The sequence below is a fragment of the Drosophila obscura genome, unplaced genomic scaffold (assembly GCF_018151105.1).
Source record: "Drosophila obscura isolate BZ-5 IFL unplaced genomic scaffold, ASM1815110v1 contig_30, whole genome shotgun sequence".
NCBI classification, from domain to species: domain Eukaryota; kingdom Metazoa; phylum Arthropoda; class Insecta; order Diptera; family Drosophilidae; genus Drosophila; species Drosophila obscura.
In genome coordinates, this window is record NW_024542818.1 from 546,487 (window position 1) to 568,588 (window position 22,102).

At 44.7% G+C, this 22,102-nt stretch overlaps 5 protein-coding genes and 1 non-coding gene across 7 annotated transcripts; 4 read left to right on the top strand and 2 right to left on the bottom strand.

Moving 5' to 3' along the window:
- The first annotated feature begins 6,828 nt into the window (after positions 1-6,828).
- LOC111074356 (probable prefoldin subunit 4) lies at positions 6,829-7,546 on the top strand. The gene is made up of 2 exons (XM_022367101.2): positions 6,829-6,967; positions 7,084-7,546. The coding sequence occupies exons 1-2, from the start codon at positions 6,923-6,925 to the stop codon at positions 7,453-7,455; spliced, it is 417 nt and encodes a 138-aa protein (XP_022222793.1). The 5' UTR covers positions 6,829-6,922; the 3' UTR covers positions 7,456-7,546.
- LOC111074354 (probable Golgi SNAP receptor complex member 2) lies at positions 7,503-8,431 on the bottom strand. The gene is made up of 2 exons (XM_022367098.2): positions 8,156-8,431; positions 7,503-8,089 (listed from the first exon to the last, which is right to left on the bottom strand). Exons 1-2 carry the CDS (start codon positions 8,290-8,292, stop codon positions 7,576-7,578), a joined length of 651 nt encoding a protein of 216 aa, XP_022222790.1. The 5' UTR covers positions 8,293-8,431; the 3' UTR covers positions 7,503-7,575.
- Positions 8,432-8,822: 391 nt separating this feature from the next.
- On the top strand, positions 8,823-12,766 carry LOC111074355 (ubiquitin-conjugating enzyme E2 variant 2). 2 transcript variants are annotated; one of them, XM_022367100.2, is made up of 4 exons: positions 8,823-8,919; positions 9,937-10,079; positions 10,917-11,042; positions 11,152-12,766. In XM_022367100.2, the coding sequence occupies exons 1-4, from the start codon at positions 8,895-8,897 to the stop codon at positions 11,290-11,292; spliced, it is 435 nt and encodes a 144-aa protein (XP_022222792.1). In that variant the 5' UTR covers positions 8,823-8,894; the 3' UTR covers positions 11,293-12,766. The 2 variants fall into 2 exon arrangements, with proteins under 2 accessions (XP_022222792.1, XP_022222791.2); XM_022367099.2 differs by lacking the exon at positions 8,823-8,919 and adding an exon at positions 9,763-9,838.
- Positions 12,767-13,022: 256 nt separating this feature from the next.
- On the bottom strand, positions 13,023-15,091 carry LOC111074353 (cytochrome c1, heme protein, mitochondrial). The gene is made up of 6 exons (XM_022367097.2): positions 14,917-15,091; positions 14,559-14,606; positions 14,283-14,431; positions 14,071-14,203; positions 13,702-13,995; positions 13,023-13,632 (listed from the first exon to the last, which is right to left on the bottom strand). Exons 1-6 carry the CDS (start codon positions 14,986-14,988, stop codon positions 13,405-13,407), a joined length of 924 nt encoding a protein of 307 aa, XP_022222789.1. The 5' UTR covers positions 14,989-15,091; the 3' UTR covers positions 13,023-13,404.
- Positions 15,092-16,766: 1,675 nt separating this feature from the next.
- LOC111074351 (kinesin-like protein KIF3A) lies at positions 16,767-19,372 on the top strand. Its single transcript, XM_022367093.2, has one exon. It carries the CDS (start codon positions 16,920-16,922, stop codon positions 18,978-18,980), a length of 2,061 nt encoding a protein of 686 aa, XP_022222785.2. The 5' UTR covers positions 16,767-16,919; the 3' UTR covers positions 18,981-19,372.
- A 247-nt stretch (positions 19,373-19,619) lies between these two features.
- Trnav-uac lies at positions 19,620-19,692 on the top strand. Its single transcript has one exon. It is a non-coding gene; the product is annotated as a tRNA-Val (tRNA).
- The last annotated feature ends 2,410 nt before the right edge of the window (positions 19,693-22,102 follow it).

Here is a 22,102-nt window from a genome sequence, read left to right on the forward strand (position 1 = left end):
ATTCCCAGAGCCGAACGCGGCCATTCCCAAAGCCGAAGATCTGGGAACGTACGCTGCAAACTCAGCTGCGCCCCTTTCGTTGTAAGAACTGGCACATCTATATCAGGGGTCGGCACACAGTCTCACACATTTTTTTGGTGCGTTTGTGTGCGAAAACAACAGACACGAAGTCAAATACGTTACTTATTTCTCTGCCGCTGCGAAAGCCGAAGAATTGTGCATAGGGCACACGAATGCTTCTCTGCCGCTGAGGCAAGCGGGCAGAATATGAAGCCGTTTGTGCATAGTCCGAAGCATGTTTCTCTGCAGCGACGTCAGCAGAGCAGATTTTTCTCTGCCGCTACGTCATAAGGCAGAATAACGAAACCACACGAAATCTTTACGCTGTACGTGTGCCGACTGCGCTGCTCGAAATTTTTTCCTATGCACAGTGCATACGACGCTGCCGACCTCTGATATACTGTATGGTTAGTGGTTTTGTTTAGTCATTGCCAACTCCTGGCCATCGTTGCACAACGCTGGTTTTAGCTGTGAAAACGGACGCGACTGAAAAAACTTTTTAACGATGGAAAATACTCGCACAACATCAACAAAAGCGCTGACCGATGAAGAAATGTTACAACTTCATGTAAGTATATTCCCATGAATCCCTCCCACATATAATTGAAGCAAATGTTAAATTCTAGTGCGGAAAATACGGCCCACTTTACTACATATTTACGTGCTCTAATTATAAGTCGGTTGAAGTGAAAAAATGTCTCTCATTTCTGGCTGAAGAAGATATTATTAAAGAGGGCCAGGTCAACCTGCTATGTAATTTGAACAAGCATAGAAATATGGAGCCGTTTTTGCTTGTTTTGGATGAGTACCACTTGCCAAAGCTGGTAAGTTTCAAAATATATTTAAATTTTATTAATTTACAAATTCATAAATTAATTATGTACAGGATCATGGAGGATTTCAAAACACATTAAAAGTGTTGGCGTTGGCGACGGTGGGGGCAGATGGATTCAAATTCAGATACGTCTATTTAAAAGTGGTAAGTTAAAGTTTTCTCGTCTTACTCTGATATAATTTATCCATTCCTTTCACAGGTGGAAGTGGGCATTGAAATGATAGGCGCCATTGAAATTCAATTCGCCATCGATATGGTCTACAAAAGAATTGAGAGCCTCGGCTATGGAAAGCAATTAGTCGGTATTGTGGCCGATGGATGCCGTGCCAACCCACGGCAAGTAGTGCGCGGCATACCGGGCATCCCATTAATATGGGATGCCCGGCATCGTCGCTCCGTAATGGCTAAAAATTCAAGAGATGATTCTAAAATACAGAAGCTATACAATATGGAATTCACAAAGGATAATTTTAAGCAAATTTTCGCTGCCCTTGTCTTTAAAGACGGTATAGATAAAATCTATATAGAAAACATAAGGGCGGTGATAGAAAAAATCGTAGAAAGTTCACACAAACCCTTGAAGCTTGACAGTATCAGCAACGACAAGCTTCAATACTTAGGGGAAAAAGCATGTATAGAATATAAAAATTTAGTCATGCATGCACTGCTGCTCCCATGCTTAAAAGAATATATAAGCAAAAACAAATGCAATTTTATTGCAAAAGTTTTTGCTACAATCTTATTAGTAATAACTCCGCACTATGACGGAGTAGTTCGTTAATGCACAAATAAAATCAATAAACCATAAATTTTTTTATTTTTTTTATTAGGGCTACAATGTAATAAATATGTTTCGCTGAACTCAGGTGATTTCGCCATCTTAGATATATTATTTGCACAGTTTGTGAGCATTCTGTTCCAGTACGAGCTTTGCTCTTTTGGAAAAAAGGTCATTATACTTTTAACGATTGTTTCCCTATTCTCTTTGCTTAATTTTAGGGGGTTCTTTAAGTAATATTGGCGAATAGCTGTTATAATTTGTAAGCGTTCAGTTTGCGAAAGGACGTTTTTGTTTTTCGATAATTCCAGAAGGTTTTCTGTTATTGGATATGATTTTAGAATTCCTATTAAATCGGCGACTTCTGTAATAGTAGTAGTAGTATTAGTAGTGTGAACTTCTTTTACAGACGAAATTTCAGTGAAAGTTTTTGAACTATGGTCATTTTGTAAAATTATTCCTACACTATTTGAAGTTTCCGTTTCATGGTGAAACGTCTGGTGGTGCCGAATCAACGTAGATGCTGTTCTTAAAGCAATTAAATTTGAACCACATTTGAGGCAAGTTGCCATGCTGGTTTCTTCGTCAAAAACAAAATAATCCCATATGGGATTAGTAGGACTCGGCTTTCTAATAAAATTTACTTCGTCTGTCATATTTGTCGGCTCAACGAACGTCGAGTCCTTGCATGAAACGCGCTTATGACGTATCATGGGATGTGTTTTTCTATTGTACTTAAATTTTGTGGAGCATTTGATGCAAGTTTCTTCATTCAGAAGGAAATAATCCCATATGAAGTGGGACGGGGATACTTTTGGATACTTCGGCATCTTGCATTCGGCTTCGTTGTTGTTGCTCTCGCACAGCACACGCTGCAAAGGTACATTAATTATATATTATGAACTCGTGTTGACTAATGTTATTGGACTCACCTTGGACACCACGGTTTTTTGGATCTCCTCGCTGCTGCTGCTGCTGCTGGTCCATAAGAGCTATTGAATAATAGTTAAAAAGCAGATCTTAATCTCAAATAAGTTTTAAAGTATTATTATATACTTACATTCAAACTGAGACGACTGCGCTTTGCTATTAGCGACACCGTCCGTTTCTTAATTTTGTCATCCAGGCCGATGAGATGCTCTGCTTCACCTGCAGCAGCCTTGGCCGGTGCTGGAGCAGGGGTTGCAGCTGCCGGCTCTGGCTCGGCTTCCTGCTCGGCATTGGCCTCCTCTTCATCCTGGGCCTCCATCTCCTCCTCGCCGTTGTCCTCGCCTTGACCATCCTCGCCCTCGTCATCCATGTCCATGCACTGGGCAGTGGACGTATGATGTGGCTGGACCAGGCGGCCGTCATCCATGTCATCCATGTCGATGCGCTGGGCAGTGGACGTATGATGTGGCTGGACCAGGCGGCTTGTAGGCGGGCGCTGAAAAAATATAAGACAATTAAACTCTACACATATTACAACAGCGATGCCCAGGCCCATTGCCCTCAGCATAGGAAACCAATTTTTGTATTACAATTTACTTACATCGGCAATACCCTTGATTTGCAGCGATTTTGCTGCACTTATAAATCCAGGAATATCCTTCTGACTAACATATACCTCTCCACGGTACATGTAGTGAATTTATCCATCAATACCGAATGTTCTGCATGCACTTTGACTATAAATGCAATTAATTAATTATTGTTATTATTAATATTATTAATCATTGCATTTTACTACTTACCAATGACGTTGCAAGAAGACCGCATTTCCCGGAATAGCTTTCTGAAATAGTCCGAAAACAAGGCCAGGACAAGCCGGTGTGCCTTTATTACGGATCCATTATCCAGAGCCAGTTCTACGTCAACAAAATCGCCCGGCATAGCGCTTCATAGAACCAAAGATACGAATTTGATTGCTAAACCGAATTGCCGACATGTTTTATTTTCACCGTTTACTGTTACAGGTTCAAGTGAACTCATGTATTTTTTTCAGGGTATGGCTTTTGTATGGGCACTAACCATACAGTATATAGATATGCCAGTTCATACATCGAAAGGGGCGCAAGCTGAGTGTTCTGTCCCGGCTCCCAGCGCTTCGGCTCTGTGAGGCTGAGACACTCGGGTCGGGAGCCAGGCCATTCGGGTCGGGAGCTGGGCCGTTCGGCATGTATGACTCATGTCGGGAAGCGAAAGCAAGCTGAGAATTGCAAATGTATGTGTGTAAACCAGGGCTCGGCACGGCCCTATCCCATGGGTGCGGGACAAGGCGCTGCTGCTGCGCTGCCGGTACACCGACAGTATAAAAAAGCAGCGGCGCTTCGTATGGCTTCGGCAATGCGACTTCGGCACTTGTTGTCTCGTTTTCACACCAGATACAGAACGAAAATGGCATCAGTTTGCTGATCAGCCGTCATCAATGTGAGACCACGCTACGCAACTACTGAAATATACACTGAGACAAAAAATGTTCGATGGGAATTGGGAAAACAAATTTTTCTTTGTCCAAAATATGGATGGCGATGCGCAATGCACAATTTGCGATTATGTTGCGTACCGCTGTAATTTATATGTCATTGAAAGACATTACAATTTAAACCATATTGATTATAACTTAATAAGGGGGATTGATCATGTCCAAAAAGTTTTGGAATTGCAGGCCAAATATTTTCTATTATTTGTAGCGGAAGATAATGACGTTTTCTTTTTTATAATTTTACTCAATTTTTTGTATTATTTTGCTTTAAACTTTTGTTTTCCTTGAAAGTTTCAACACGAAATAATTGCAGCATCAACCACAAATAGATTCGTGCAGTGTAAAGCAAGAAACCGGTTTCGGCGTAGGCATCTTCGTGTTTTAGCTACGCACACAAGCGCACTTCACTGTATGGGTGCCGAGCCCTGGTGTAAACAGACACGACAAAATTTTGTATCAATTCTTATTTTCCGAAACCGTTTTGAGTTTGTTTTGAGTTTCGTTTCCAGATTACGTAAATGTGTGTGTGCCATGTATTCACACATACTGTGCTTGTGTGTGGGCTCTACAATTGTTGGCCGCTTGAATTCGTTTTGTTTTGAGGGCTGATGTGATGTAGCGACCTATTCAGGGCCGGATCAACCCTCAACCGGGCCCTGGGCAACCATCAATCTGGGGCCCTCCTTTATTTTGTATTTTTCTCAGTGGCCATTATATTTTGTATTCATTATTTGGAGTTTTGTTTTTTCAACAAAATTTTTCTGTTATCCCTAGGGGGCCCTAGGCAACTGCTAATCCGGCCCTGGACCTATTCCCGTCGTAAGACTTAATATTTTCTTGGTGTATTCTGTCGCTCGACTCGACGCGGGTCGGGTCGAGGCATTGACGAAGCCGTTCATAAAATATTTTTTCGTTTTGTTTTGAAAAGCTTTTGTTGCGTCGGGCGTGCGGGGTATTTCTTCCATTCTCCTTTCGGCTTGCCTTTGCCTCTGCTTTCGGCTCGTCAATGCCTCAACCCGCGTCGAGTCGAGCGACAGAATACACCAAGAAAATATTAAGTCTGACGACGGGAATAGGTCCAGGGCCGGATTAGCAGTTGCCTAGGGCCCTCCGAGAAATAACAGAAAAATTTTTTTGAAAAAACAAAACTCCAAATAATGAATACAAAATATAATGTCCACTGAGAAAAATACAAAATAAAGGAGGGCCCCAGATTGATGGTTGCCCAGGGCCCGGTTGAGGGTTGATCCGGCCCTGAATAGGTCGCTACATCACATCAGCCCTCAAAACAAAACGAATTCAAGCGGCCAACAATTGTAGAGCCCACACACAAGCACAGTATGTGTGAATACATGGCACACACACATTTACGTAATCTGGAAACGAAACTCAAAACAAACTCAAAACGGTTTCGGAAAATAAGAATTGATACAAAATTTTGTCGTGTCTGTTTACACACATACATTTGCAATTCTCAGCTTGCTTTCGCTTCCCGACATGAGTCATACATGCCGAACGGCCCAGCTCCCGACCCGAATGGCCTGGCTCCCGACCCGAGTGTCTCAGCCTCACAGAGCCGAAGCGCTGGGAGCCGGGACAGAACACTCAGCTTGCGCCCCTTTCGATGTATGAACTGGCATATCTATATACTGTATGGTTAGTGGTATGGGTTTCCACAATGCACATGGTATTTTTTCCAGGGTATCGCTTTTGTATGCGGAAGCTAAAAAATACCAAGTTTGCACAGTTCTTCAGGGAGCTGGAATACTAAAAATACTGAGTAGCACAGTTCCCTGAAGCACAGCAGTTCTTCAGGGAGCTGGAATACTGAAAATACTGAGTAGCACAGTTCCCTGAAGCACAGCAGTTCTTCAGGGAGCTGGAGACTTAGAGTTCTTTGGAGCCTTGGGACTTCTTCGTCTGGCAGGCGGGTCCGTAATAGTTTTCCGGACACTGACAGACGCCCGTTGAGAGGCAGATGCCATTGTTCTGACAGGCCGGCTGGCACCGGGCGTGGCAGGGTGGCACTACGGAGAATATGGAATTGCCAATGATCCAGCCATCTTTGCTGCAGAAGCTATATCCAGCTGGACAAGAGACCTTACAGCGACCATTGTGGCACTCGGACTGCATGTTCGGCGGCAGCTCCAGAGCGGCACACTTTCCGTGGGCAGCCAACAACAAATTGAGTTGGGAAATAAATAAAATATTCGGTACCCAGGAAGAGGATATGATACTCAAAGGGAAAATCATATTATAATGTTGAATAACCTCGATATTTATTCATAATAGGCTATTTTTTTTTTATTTAATTTAATTTTTTAACTGTTTCAATTGATGTACAAACTGTGCTTTTTGTACATACTAACTATATCCTCTTTGACTTTGCACCTGCCTCCCCCTACAGGTTTTTCTTTGAATTGCATAGCGCCACTAGAAGGCGGCCGTAAACGGAACCTTAACAGTGCTCGCTAATTTTATATTTTGCCAGTGAAAGTCGCGGTTACATCTGAATAATTAAGAAAATTAGATCCTTCCTATATATTCCACAAATATATCTTCAATTTATTCGCTCAGTTAAACAAAAAATTCAAAATTGAGGAATATCATTTTCTTGGTCATATTTACGGTATATTTTGAAAATGTGACGGTATTTTTCAGTATATTTCTGAGGGTCAGCTGAGTCCGCGGTCACACTGACCAGCACCACCAATTTCGAGTCAAAAAACAACTGTTTGTAAAATTCTTTAAATTATTTATAAAACCGACTATAAACCAACAGAAAATGGCCGCTAAAGTAGCAAGCACCGCGAACAAAGTGTTCCAGAACGTAAGTGGCAGTGAATCACTCGCAGGAGCTGCGCAAACAGTTGGCGGTGACAAGTAACCTCACTTTGCGGTGACTCCTACACATCATTCCCCCGTCGTTTTGTTCCCAACCCACAGCACGATGATGTACACATTTCCTTCGAGGATCAGCAGCGTATCAATCGCTTTGCGAAGCACAATGCTCGCATGGATGACCTGAAGATGGAGCTGGACGTGAAGAAGAACGAGCTGAAGTGCGTGGAGGAGGCACTGGATGAGATTGAGCTGTTCGACGAGGACGAGGACATTCCCTTCCTGGTGGGAGAGGTCTTCCTGTCGCACAAGCTGGGCAAGACTCAGGAGCTGCTTGCAGAGACCAAGGATATGGTCATTAAGGAGATTGGCAGCATTGAGGCCAAGGCCAAGGCAATCAAAGTCGAAATGGACGAGCTGAAGGCACATCTTTACCAGCGCTTTGGCAGCAACATCTCGCTGGAGAACGACGACTAGACGCCACCCCACACCACACCCAGTCTTCAGTTGATCACGATTCTCTGGCATTTACCATTTACAAAATAGAGTACATTTAATTTAAACTCAACGAATGTGAATGCTTCTTCTTCCCTTACACTACAGCACTAAGAAGTATATAATCAGCCCGATGACCAGTAACGTGACCAGCATTCCCCCCAGAAATATCTTCCGATCCTCCACCAGCCGTCGCTCTATCAGCTTCATTGTATGATTCGACAGACCCAGAGTGCTGCCAATCGCCTGGATGCGCTTGTGGGCTCCGCCCAGCGTCATGCGCTGCGATATGAGACTCTCGAGTATGCCACTGCCAGAGGAGATCATGTCGTCCACTCCCCTGTGAGCGCCGCCCAGCTGCGTATGGTGCTGCAGTTCGTAGTCCAGCTGGAGGCACGTCTCGTCCGGTTGGGTGCTGTTGGCACTGAACCGATGGTTTAGCAACTGCTCCCGCTCCGAGATCTCCTGCTCACGGCGGTGCCGGCGGTCCTTGGCATGCTGCAGCGATGTCTGCAAGTGTCTCAGGTCGTACTTGAGCTGATCCACGCGAAGCTTCGAGCTCTGGCGTTGCGAGGGCGGCACCTTGAAGAGCAGCACATCCAAGCGGTCGCAATTGCTGGTGGATGTGGCGAAATTATAGCGGTTGGGCCTAGGTCTTTGAATTAGAACTCTAATGACTCACGAATTGGCTTGTGTTATTTTCAATTGAATTGCATTTTCCACGTCAAGCGCCTCCTGTGTACTAATCTGTCCGAGTCGCTGAAAGGCATGCTCGATTTCCTTGACCGTGTTGTTCGTCTGATGGTACAGGGATTCCATGGCGGGTGTTCTAGTCAACAGAGTTCCGTTCCACCTGGTTGCCAATTAATTATTAATTTATATTGAAATGCTGTTCATTTAAAAAGCTGACGCGTTGCAATTTTGCGGCAGAGCAGCTGTCACGCGTTCTGGTATTTTTGCGCATGTTTGTTTTGGTATTAAACGCGTTTTCGGGTGGCATGGTTTTTGCACGAGTTATTTGAAACCAGCTGCCATTCCTCAATTGTAAATCCACCTTACATTTTCTAAACAAACTTTACATCTTTGGGGCTATTGATATACAATAAGCGTTATATTAAAGTAGTTTTACATGAATCTGGTATATTTTGGATGGCTGCAGGAAAATCACGCGAACTGCACCAAACTTGAATTCCACGCAATCAAAATCTTGGTCCTGAACGACATGTTATTTAAAATATGTTTAGGATATTGCAATTTACTATTTATCGCTATATTTTGACGTCGAAATTGAGTTGATTTACGGTATATCGGTATATAATATAGTATATTTCATTAATTTGTTGGTATATTACGGTATATTTGTGAGGGTCAGACGGTATATTTTATCGAAAAGGCCGCGGCCACACTGTACATAAACCACAATGGCGAATACAAGTACCGGCGTTGGTAAGAAATTAATTTGTTAAATTAACAATTTGCAAAGGGATAAACTCATCCAGCACGTGCCCAAATTTACTGGCAATATGTGAGCCACGTTTCTGACGCGTTAAAATCGGTTTTTTCTGGCGAAATAAGCGAAAAAACGCCACCCTCTCGCCGTCTCTGCTGCCTGGTCCCGTGTGTGAAAATGGAAAAGAAAGCAGAGGCAAAGAACTGGCGACTACAAAAGCCGATAAAAGCTTGGCCGCGAGTGCGGTGTGATTATAATTTCGTATTGGATTGATCGGGGCCAGCCACGCCGCTATATCTGGTGCCCAAAACTCCAGTTCAAATGCAGGAATTGCAGTAATTTCGCTTCGTGACTTGACAGTTTCGGACGGGTCGGTCGACTACACCCCCCTCTCTCTTTCTTCTGCCTGTCGTCGCCAACGCTTTTGCCCTTTGCTGTGTTCCTTTTTTACTTGTTTTTTTCTTCCTCTTCCGCTCCGCACCGCACGGCACTCTGGCGCTCCGTGCGTTTTTCACTCTGCTGCTGCTGCTGGCCAATCTGCTTCTTTTCTAATTAAATTAGCTGCAAATTTCATTTGCTTGAAATTGTTTTTGCAAATGCAAAAATTATGTCTGCAATTGGGGTGGGGTGGTAGCCGGACTTGACTAGGTTCTCCACCCACCTCACCACACCACACCCTTCCTCTATTGGGATATTTTTTTTTCGTTTAGTTTCTTTTTGATGTATTTTTGTTGTTTCTTCTGTGCTCTCTTTAAACATACGAAAATGCGTGCAAAGAGTCACTCGGGCGAAAAGAAAAACAAAGCAAAGAGCAAACAACAACAGCAGCAGCAGTAGCAGCAGCACGTCCCCATATGACCCCAACCGTAGGTGGTGGGGAGGGCGCAGCGCAGCAGAAAACTTGCTGGAACGACGGTGTTGTAGGCCAATCATTTTGAGTTATTTGCAAAAAGTTTTCAATGGAAATTTATTATGTCATCGATTTGATTCGAGCTCTTGTTCTTTTCTTGCAGTGGTGCCACGAAATTTCCGCTTACTGGAGGAGCTGGATCAGGGCCAGAAGGGTGTAGGCGATGGCACCATCTCGTGGGGTCTGGAGAACGACGATGATATGACGCTCACTTATTGGATTGGCATGATCATTGGTCCGCCCAGAGTAAGTTGTTCCTCAACCTCCTCCTTCTGCACACGACCGCAACATTGTTTCCGATTGGAACGTTCTTTCCTGTTGGATACGTCAAATGATAAGACCAGACCGATGTACGATCAGGAGCGGGGGCAGAGGCACTTCTTATCAGTGCTTTCCGTTGGATTATTGACATTTTATCAGTTTGATTGCGTAAATTGTGAGAATGTGGCACAGTTTGTAATGAAAGCTAACAAATTGCATATCTTCCGAATGATTAAGGTGCTTAATGAGCAGAGAATTTGTAAATATGAGGAACAGCTTTATATTAGTGGAAATGACAGCGACAGATGTTGTAAAAGTCACCGGAAGAAAAGGATTTGATGGATAATCAGCTATCAGTTGAGGGAATCAGCAAAGTTAAAGTATGTCAAGAAAATCTTATAGATTCCCAGAAGTATTCCGCTTCGAAAGCATATAAAATTTACTCTCAATTAGGAATAGATCGATGTTAGTTTGAAGCATATGAAATTCCATTCACTGTTGGGATCTCTTACACTTTGCATCCCAAAGCTATAACAAATTCGATCCTTCTGCTTCGTTTCAACTCATAAATATGCAATAAACATTTGTGTAGTCGTGGAATGTTGCGCGCGCCGTCGCGTCGCATGATTCATGGGAGACGGAGACCTCTCCAAAGCAGAGTCTGCCTGCAAACAAGGCTAAGGGGGGTTGGAGCTGGATTGGCTGACTCATCGACACCATTGGCCATGGCCGTAATTACAAACCGTTTAAAAGAGTTAAATGGATTTGTGTATAGTGGAGCAGCTCATTAAACTTGGAAATTGGATAATCTTTTGCTTGCAGACACCATTTGAGAATCGAATGTATTCACTAAAGATTGAGTGCAACGAACGCTATCCGGATGAGCCACCCACGCTAAGATTTTTAACTAAAGTTAATATTAATTGCATTAACCAGAACAATGGCGTGGTAAGTATACACACACAAGTTGTAATTGCAATTGCAAATTGAACAATTGATTCAACAATATTATTCATTGTTCACTTAATAATTACTGATGGAATTCCCACCCCCACAGGTTGATCATAGATCAGTGCCCATGTTGGCCCGGTGGAATCGTGATAACACTATAAAAACGATGCTGCAGGAAATTCGTAGGATTATGACCATGAAAGAGAACCTGAAGCTGGCACAGCCGCCAGAAGGAAGCTGTTTTTAGTCGACAACAACCAGCAAAACAACACCAACAGCAAAACCCGGCAGCTGCAGAAACAACCAGAGCCAGAGCCTGACCCCCCCACACACACTTACAGCACAGCAAGACCGACCACCAGCAAAACAATATCAGCCGGAATCAGCCATGTATAAGTCTATAATCTATATATATCTATATATGGAAAGCTGTGTGTGGCATGTGGATGTGGCATGCGTGTGCCTCTGAGCTGCGGCAGCCGCGTGGAGATGATTAAGAAGATGATGAATGAGAAGCGAGTGGGGTTATGTGGCCCGTTGATGCTTGCAGCAACGGCAACCAGAAACCAAATGCAAGTTATACTATAAGTAACAAGAACAGCAAACAACGTCACTATAATGGTCGTCGTCGTCGTCCCTTCCGTCATAAACTATATCATCATGTTTGGTTACTTTACTTCTACTCCCCCCAGCCAGCCAGCCAGCCAGCCAGTACCCCCAACAACGATCCTCCCTTCTTAGCTAAGAAAGAAACAAAATTAGAACAGAACCACAAAATCAGCAACAAGTTAAACAAACAAAAAAAACAAACAACAAATAACAAAAAACAAAAAAAAAACGCCTACAAAATCGAACCGAAATTGAGTTTATTTTATTTTTTCACTCACGCGCATACACAGAGTAATGCAACAAAAGAAATTAAATGAAGAGAAAAGTTAAAATCCGTATAAAAGTAAGCGTAAACGTAAACTAATCGAACAGAGCAGAGCAGGCGCATGTATTTCTAGAGAGAAAGATGGATGAGCAGCAGCCCAGCAGCCTGTGGTGTTCTTTGGAGAGGAGATGATGCGTAATTATTGTTTTTTGCCTAAACTAAAAATTTATTAATTATATACATAAAAACAAAATATATATTAATTTAAATAAAACAAGAAACAACAACCAATCGAAGAGAATTTTCTGTAGAGCAAAGAACTCGAAGAAACATTTAAGTTGATTTGAGTTTTGATTTTAAGATACTTGTATCTTCTTCCTTCCTCCCACTCTAGTGGGTCGAAGGAGGTAGCAGCATTGTAATATCTTTTGTGGAAATTATATATACATACCATACAAATATATATGCGAGTATATAGAGCGACACAACAACCACACATACACTTGCACTATAAACTGATGTGGAAATCGAGCGGGCAGAATGAACGATGATTAATATAATAATTTAATTTAAGCTTCTAAATAAAACAATTAATAATCCAATAAAAGAAAGCTCCAAAAACCCCAAATTGGTTAAGGATCTGTTGAGATTTGTTGCTTCAACAAATGCCAACTGATCCTGCCAAGGTATTCCTTGATTGCTTATTAATGAACTTTATGGCTGAACGTATTAATTGATGTTATATTTCTGCATTTTACAGAACGACAAAACTAAGATGATGTCTTCGTTTGCAATACCTGTACTATATAAAATTGGCAAAGGGCTGAATCGAAATTGGGAAACTCCATAAATGTATAGAGATAAATGGTAAGCTGGATATCATCTTCTACTTATGATACTTCGATCAGCAATCAGTTTAGTCGTCATCCCTAACTATATTCCTGCCGTAAAGTCTGATGCATATTTGATCAGATTTATGACTCAATCAGAGCCAAGCAAACAATTAACCAAATCCAATGTATTAAACCATTTAAAAACTGATCAAAAATTCCTCTTACTCCACTCCAATGATCCCAAATTCCTGCCCTCTATAATTATCTCCGTTTAATTGTCAATTTTATATTTTGTTTAAATACATAATTTGAATTATAGCTTCTATACACAATCAATGTAATATTATCATCCGTGGATTCATTTTGCTAGTTTTCCTGCTGTTGTTTACTTTAAGTTTTACTCTCCCTATTCAATCCTGTCCGTCCGTCCCGTCCTCTGATCTCTTTGTGGCATTGGTGATCGCAAGTTGGTTGTGTTTTTTTTTTGTATTCAGATCGAAATAGTTTTTTGTGGGTTCGGTTCGATAGAGAGAACGATGTTGGTTTGTTCTTTGTGTGTGTTTGTTTTGCTTAAAATTGATTTATCTTTATTAGTCGGGTAAAGCCGAGATAACACTGCAATTCTTCGGACCAAAATCAATATCAATCATTTCTACTTCTCCTTGGGCACGAACACGATCTTTCGCGACTTGAGCGAGGACCACTTGTGTCGCTTAATGTAATACGAGACGGCAGTCAAGAAGCCGAGAATGGCAATTACTTTGATCAGCATCTGCTTGCGATCGTCGTGCTCCGGCTCCGAAGTCCACTTGAGGAACGTGGCCACATCCTTGGCCAATTGACTCTGTGTTGGCGGTGTGCCATCCTCGTACTCAATGACCTAACAATGAAATATTAATTGATTAAGGTCTCATCCTTATCCACTGCTGCTTTCACTGCTGCCACTCACCTCGTTGTACAAGACCTGTGCCATGGAAATGGCGCCGCCGGGGAAGTACGGATTAAAGTACTGACCCTCGCGCAGCACCACGCCGGCTGGCGCATCATGGTAGCCGGTCAGCAGCGAGAAGATATAGTCCTCGCCACCCTTGCGGGCCGACACGATGTAGCTTAGATCCGGTGGATAGGCACCGTTGTTGGCAGCACGCGCCGCCTCCTCGTTGGGATACGGCGACGGGAAGTAGTCCGACAGTTTGCCGGGACGGTTGAAGAAGTTGCCGGTATCATCGGGACCGTCCCTGACCTGTTCGGGAATAAATATATACACGGGAAATAAATCTCACACGCAAATCTCTCTCTCTTTGCTTGGATTTCTTACCGTTATCTGCTCGGCCTCAGCCTTTGCCTCAGCTTCGGTGTGGCTGACGCCAATCAGATTGCGGTAGGCAATATATTGCATCGAGTGGCAGGCGGAGCACACCTGCTTATACACCTCATAGCCGCGACGCACACTGAAAATGGAGGAGGAGGAGTAAGTGAAATCCCCAAAAGGAGGCGGCGTAATGGTAATCTCTCTGGTGGAGTTGTTACCTCTGGTGGTCCAGCGAGGAGAACAGGCCCTTGTGGTTCCATGGCTGGGCAGGGGAATGCACCGTGCCGTCGGAGGCATCCACGGACTGCTCCAGGGCGAACAGGAGAGCACCAACGCCGCCGGTAATGGCACCCACAGCGCCGATCAGCTGTTCGCGACACGCACACACAGAGCCAGAGCGCAGGTGAGACAGAAAGAGTAAACGCGTTTTGAGGTTAGGTGCGTTCGGCTATTATGAAATGCTCTGCAGATCGGATTGGTGACTCGAGACTTACCTTCTTGTTGCTGTTGGCCCAGCTGCTGGCCGAGGAGAGGTTCTTGGCCTGCAAGGAGAGAACAATCGATTAGGCATTCGCCCAGACAAGAGTCGGTGGCATACGATTTTTCGCACAGAGTTACATAATTGGGTGGTCTGCGGGTGCAATGTCACTGCTCTTGGGCCAAAGGCAATTGCTTATCACTGATCGGAAACACTTTTTCGTTCGATTCTCGCACCCACAATTGCCCTTCGCCTGTTTGCATAGAAATTAGGGGGATATCTTGCCATTTGACATCACTTTTTTGGAGGGCTCTGTCGTGCCCACTGGCTTGGGGGCCGTGAAAATTTTGTCCCACGGTCGTTGTGCGCTTTACCTGCTGCAGATTCAGCGCTGGCGTGGACTTAAGCAGTCGCAGGCCATGGAATCTTCGCAATGTCGCTGCCATGGTGGCCGGAGTACAATTTTATGCGTCGTCTGGTCGTGTAAGGAAACTCTAAGGGCAGCGCCAATCTATCTATTCCACTGCTGGCACTGGTTTCGTCGTATTCGCTCTCTTGCAGATGTTTACTCGCTATTGTTGTTCCTCCACGGCTCTCGCTCGCGGATGTGGACGCGTTGGCGTGGGAAAGTTACCAATTCATCGTATTCCCACGGTTGTTTTTGGTATTTTTATTGGATTTATTTATTTAAATTTTCTTTTTAGATTTAAAACTGCTGTCCTGCCTTAAAGTTGTGTTTATTTTTAATTTTCTAAATTTTTCATGCAACCTGTTGCATATTATCTTTTTTCTAATTGGATTTCCAACCACTTGATTATTATTTTCATGACAAACTTTTGTTTTCATTTCAAACGTTCTAACGTTTCCCCTCATTATTTGGATTAAATTTCTAGTCAATGGGTTTTACTTTATGTAGTTTTTTTTTAACTAAAACTACCATCCACAAATAAAACGTAGGTACTAACGTTAATTTCCCCAATTAGAAAAGCATAGCAGCAAGGGCGACCGTTTACAGGATATTTTGAGGTCGAAATCGAGTTCAAAGTATATTTACCTTAAAAATATATCTATCTATTAAAATGACTCTCTCGAATCGTGGTTAACAATAAAAGTAATTCTTAATAGTAACTTTGACTAGGGCTGACATTTTAATTTGAATTTTGTTGACTTGCTGGTGTGACCGTTCAGCGCTGTGCAGCTTCGGAAATACCGAAATTCGGGGAAAATAGCGCGTTTTTTCGTAATGAAAAAATTATTTTATTTCGTTAGTTTCATTATTTCATTTATACCGATAATTTTATTTACGAGACAATCGGAAAGTGGCAACGCTGTTTTCAGCGTGCGAGCAACAAATATCTTACGGGAACGTAGCAGCAATGAATCTAGCAACATTGCTGTGCAACTTTGGCATGGAATGAGCAACAGATCTGAATACCTTGGGAAAATGGATATTATGGAATTGAGATATTGTTTGTAATTTCAGGCTCCAATTAATGCCGAAACTACTCAGTCTTTACTTTCAAAATATTAACGAAATTTTGCAGATCACGGGTACTAGTAATAGGAATCAGAACCTGGATAAATGTATTTATAAAATACAAAACATATGCATTAATAGGTAAAAAACATGTAAATCTAGGATAGCAGGATAATTATTTATGTTTCAAAGCAATTTGGAACGACAAATTTAACATCAATTAAAGGAAATAAGGTATACACAAGTCCATACACATAGAAGAAACTTGGTTGACCAGCAACAATGACGTCACATTTAGTCAACATTTACGTTTTTGCTTTGGCAGTTTTTGTTTGAACCTTTTTATATAAACAATGCAATAAAAAGGACTTTTGAAAACCAACCAATCTTGTAGAAAATGTATGTATCTATAGGATAAAATTATTTGTTTATTGCTGAGAAGGCCAACTAGCTCGGAATATTCAACTGAAGATCAAAATCATGGAATACGATTTCAATCAATAAAACAAAACGTTATCCCATTGTCGACCAGGGGGGTATTTAATATTTCCACGAAATTGATGTAACTTCAACATATTTTACGCATTACAGGTGAAAGATTTCACCTGGTTATTTTTGTTTTGTAAGTAAAGAGGAGGATGGAGCTACAAGGAGCCTTTAAAAAAAGTGTTATTTTCCGCTGTTTTACAAAGGGTGCTCAACTTTTTATATAGAGGGGTGTTAAGTGGGTTAACGTTTGATCGCCGGATTGCCTTGGTTTTTGCGGATTGCGCTGGGGGTGCATAAACAAATGCGAGGAAAATCTATTATAATCGATTCCGAGTAACTGCGGTCAGCAAAAAACGTTGCTCACTGCCGACAGATATTGGGGAATAAACCGGAGACACAGTCAAACCAGCCATGCCACAGGAGGAAACAGCAGGAACGGCAGTGCCGCCGCAGCCGCAGCAGCAGCAGCAGCTCGATGACGAAATCGAGAATGTCCGAGTGGTGGTACGGACGAGGCCCATGGACAAGAATGAGCTGACTGCTGGTGCACTGAGTGCCATATCCGTGGACAAGATCAACCGGGCCATCACCGTAATGAAGCCGAATGCGACGGCCAATGAGCCGCCCAAGACGTACTACTTCGACAACGTCTTCGATGGCAGCTCCAATCAGCTGGACCTCTATGTGGACACGGCGCGTCCCATTGTAGACAAGGTGCTGGAGGGATACAATGGCACGATCCTGGCCTATGGCCAGACGGGCACCGGCAAGACGTACACAATGTCGGGGAATCCGGACTCGCCGCAAACAAAGGGCATTATACCCAATGCCTTCGCCCACATCTTCGGGCACATAGCCAAGGCCCGCGAGAACCAAAAGTTCCTGGTGCGCGTAAGCTACATGGAGATCTACAACGAGGAGGTGCGGGATCTGCTGGGCAAGGATGTGAGCAAGAGTCTGGAGGTGAAGGAGCGGCCCGACATTGGCGTGTTTGTTAAGGATCTCAGCGGCTATGTGGTGCACAATGCGGACGATCTGGAGAATATCATGCGGCTGGGCAACAAGAATCGCGCCGTGGGAGCCACCAAAATGAACCAGGAGTCCTCTCGCTCCCATGCCATCTTCTCCATCACGGTGGAGCGCAGCGAGCTGGGCGAAGGCGGTGCGCAGCACGTGCGGATGGGCAAACTCCAGCTGGTGGATCTGGCCGGCTCCGAGAGGCAATCGAAGACCCAGGCCACTGGGCAGCGCTTGAAGGAGGCCACCAAGATCAATCTGTCGCTGTCGGTGCTGGGCAATGTCATCAGCGCTTTAGTGGATGGCAAGAGCACGCACATTCCGTACAGGAACTCCAAGCTGACGCGACTGCTGCAGGACTCGCTGGGCGGCAACTCCAAGACCGTGATGTGTGCCACCATTAGCCCAGCGGACAGCAACTATATGGAGACCATTTCGACGCTGCGCTATGCGAGCCGCGCCAAGAACATTCAGAATCGCATGCACATTAACGAGGAGCCGAAGGATGCCCTGCTGCGGCACTTCCAGGAGGAGATTGCCCGCCTGCGCAAGCAGCTGGAAGAGGGCACCCTCGAGGAAGAGCCCCCCAGCTCTGAGGAGGAGGAGGAGGAGGACACAGCCGACGATGAGTTGGAGGCGCCGCTGGATATCGAAATGGAGTCCTCCACTGTACAGGTGGCCGAGAAGAAGCCGAAAAAGAAGCGCGAGAAGACCGACGAGGAGAAGGAGGAACTGGCCCAGCGCAAGGATGAGCATCTGCGCGAGATCGAGCATGCCAAGACCGAGCAGGAGCAGCTGCGCAACAAACTGGTGTCGCTCGAGGGAAAGATACTGGTGGGTGGCGAGAATCTCCTCGAGAAGGCCCAGACGCAGGAGAAGTTGCTGGAGCAGTCCATTGCCGAGTTGGATGAGCGCGAAAAGACGGAGGAACAGCTGCGGGAAACGCTGCAGAAGAAAGCCACCGAACGCATTGACATCGAGGAGCGCTACTCCACGCTGCAGGATGCCAGCACAGGGATCACCAAGAAGATCCATCGCGTGATGCAGATGCTAATGGGCGTAAAGTCGGAGCTGGCCGACCAGCAGCAGGAGCACCAGCGCGAGAAGGAGGGCATCTACGAGAACATACGCAGCCTCTCCCGGGAGCTGGCCCTCTGTGAGCTGGTCCTCAACTCGTACGTGCCCAAGGAGTACCAGTCGATGATCAACCAGTACACGCACTGGAATGAGGACATTGGCGAGTGGCAGCTCAAGTGCGTCGCCTACACGGGCAACAACATGCGCAAGCACATCTCGGCCCACAAGTCCAGCGGCAAGGAGCCGGAGTTTGTCGATCTCTCGCACGTTTATCTCAGCTACAACACCGACGGCGTCTCCAATCCGATGCGCCAAGCCAAGTCGGCCCGGCCGCGCACCTCTGGTGTGCCCCGCCCCACAACAGCACGACGATACTGAAGCCACAACAGTTGCAGTTCCAGTCTCAGTCCCAGTCTCACTCCCAATGGTCCATTGCTAGTCCAAGTCCAGGTTTTAGCCGGGCTGCGTGCCCAGTTTTGGTTTCTTTTGTTGTTGCTCTTATTTTTCTACGGCTTGAAGTTCATTTGCTCAGCGAATTTCCGCTTATAGTCTTTATTCTGTTGTTGATTTATTTTCTAGGTCATACTTTTAGGTTGAACAACGGTGCAATATGTTTACAATTAACATTTATTTATAATTTATTCTAGGATAGGACTAAGCAGGAACAAGATTTTACACCCTAGGCACAAATCATGCATAAGAAAGATATTATTATTGATGTGCTTTTGGCTTTTAAATAAATAGCAATATTATATTCCAAAAGTCCGAGTTGAGTCCCCTGCCAATGACCTTATATGGTGTAACGGTGAGGGGAGGGAAATATGCATACAATTTGCAAGTAAATATCTACAGATATATGTTTCGAGGCAGAGACACCTACAATACGGAAATTCTACACAATAATTTCCTTTTCTGTGATCTGGGGGAAATTCTCAGCAGCAAAACATGCAACAAATTCATGCACGACTCGACCGTAGCTGCTAAACAAAACTGAAATTTGGCCAAAGGTAAGCAGCTGGTTCCATAGTGTAGCGGTTATCACGTCTGCTTTACACGCAGAAGGTCTCCGGTTCGATCCCGGATGGAACCAGGTGGTTTATTTTTGTTTTTCTTATTAATTTTCCAAAATATTTTTTTAATGTAACGGCAGTTAAAAAATAATTGTTTCCTTTCACATCATCCTTCAGGTGTTTTGAGCCAAAGACAACATATAGAGCTCGATGGGCGCCTAGAGCTTCTCTTTACACGCTGTAATGTCCTATTTCAGGCTGAGGTATGCATCAGTCTGTCCAGGGTCCTGAATTACAAGATATTTATAATTCACGAGGACTTTATCGGGAAACCAGGAACTTTGCCAGAAAACTGAAATAGAAATCACAACACTTTTTGGTTCTTTTAATTTTAATGGTTTTCTTTATTCTTCCGTATTCTTCCGTATGATTATTCTACCCGGTTATGTTAGGTTTACTTGTACTATGACGCGGATGGTGATTTGACTGACTCTCGCGATGGTTGATTGACTGCCTCCGACGATGGCTGGTGGACTGCCTCTCGATGGCTGATTGACTGACTCCCGCGATGGCTGATTGACTGCCTCCGACGATGGCTGGTGGACTGCCCTTTTCTTCATGCAAGGCAGTGCCTTTTATAGATCGGCCGGCCTTCGATTTTCCCATGAATGTCTTACAGATATCTTATTTCTACTCCAGAATGTGGGAAGGGTTCTTACATAAATATATATTGCCGAATTATAGTCTGCGCGTGCAGACAGGCTGATCGGTAACAGAAGGTTACCTAATCATTAGCCCTGCAGTCAGTGTCCAATATCCCCGGTAAGGAGAGTCGGAGACTGCTGACTGGCTTGCGCATGTGGGGGTTTTGCCCGGTAATCGAGGGTTACCTAAGCAATCGCCTCCCAACAAGTGTCCAATGTCCCAGGTAAGGTGATCGGTGTGCACCGGTACCGTGGGAAAGGAATTTCGTTGGCACTTCGGGAATATATATTGTTAGGAATATTTATTTATTTAATATTATTTTAGGTACTTATTGCGTAAGCCCCTTCTGCTGGTCTCCTGTCTTTTGGCGTGTGCTGAGGTTGCATTTTTGCTGGGTGTTGATCGCTTCACCTGGGAGTAGCGTTGGCTGCTTCATCTGTTTGTGACGAACCATGGGATCCATGGTTCCTTTCCCACGGTACTGGTGCACACTGATCACCTTACCTGGGACATTGGGAGGCGAGTGCTTAGGTAACCATCGATTATTGGATATTGGACACTGACTGCAGGGAATGATTTGGTAACCATCTGGTACCGATCAGTCCGTCTGCACGCGCAGGCTATACTTCGGCCAGAAAGATTTACGTAAGAACCCTTCCCACGGTCTGGAGTAGAAATAAGATATCTATAAGACATCCATGGAAGGCCGGCCGATCTATAAAAAGGGCAGTCCACCAGCCATCGTCGGAGGCAGTCAATCAGCCATCGCGAGAGTCAGTCAAATCAACATCCGCGTCGTAGTGCAAGTAAACATAACATAACCGGGTAGAATAATCATACGGAAAAATAAAGAAAACCATTAAAATTAAAAGAACCAAAAAGTGTTGTGATTTCTATTTCAGTTTCTGGCAAAGTTCCTGGTTTCCCGATAAAGTCCTCGTGAATTATAAATATCTTGTAATTCAGGACCCTGGACAGACTGATGCATACCTCAGCCTGAAATAGGACATTACAAGTGGCGCCCGAGCAGGGACCCCACCCTGGTCGGGGCCCATAATTGAACTGATATCCACAGAGCCCCTCAACGCGGGCCCGGAAACCAGTACGATGGCCCCACGATACACCGACCGCAGCCCTGTCGTACCCACGGCCGACGCCACACCGATCCTCGCCTACACAATGGAGTACCTTCCGCGTACTGACATGATTTTTAGCGTCATGCACCGAGCCATGCCTAGAGCCATGTCCGAGATCTTCGTCGCCCATACAAGTCGTTGTTGTGATACCAGAGGCGTCATCGCGACTCACCTGTTCACGTACCAGTCTGGCTGTAGTATAACACGAGTACTACACCCGGCGTACCAAAACATCCTACCCATGGTCGACACCACACCCATCGTCGCCCACATAAGCGACTACCAACGGAGGATCGAACCGCCCAGCGCCTTCGATACAACCCTCTTACCCGAAGACCCACGCCAACCACTTGACTCCGAAGCCGCCGACCCAACAGAACATGAGCCTGAACCAGTCCCGGAGCCGTGGCCGCCAGATTTAGCGCCGCAGATCCAAGCATTTCTAGAGGAGGAGTTACCAAAATTTGATGGCCTCCACGGAACGTCGGACATCGCCAAGCATACTATTGTCATGAGGGATAACCGGCCCATAAAACAGCGGTACTATCCTAAGAACCCAGCAATGATGCGAATAATTGATGAACAAGTGGACCAATTGATTTCGGAAGGCCTCATCGAGCCCTCCCGGAGCCCCCACAGCGCCCCAATT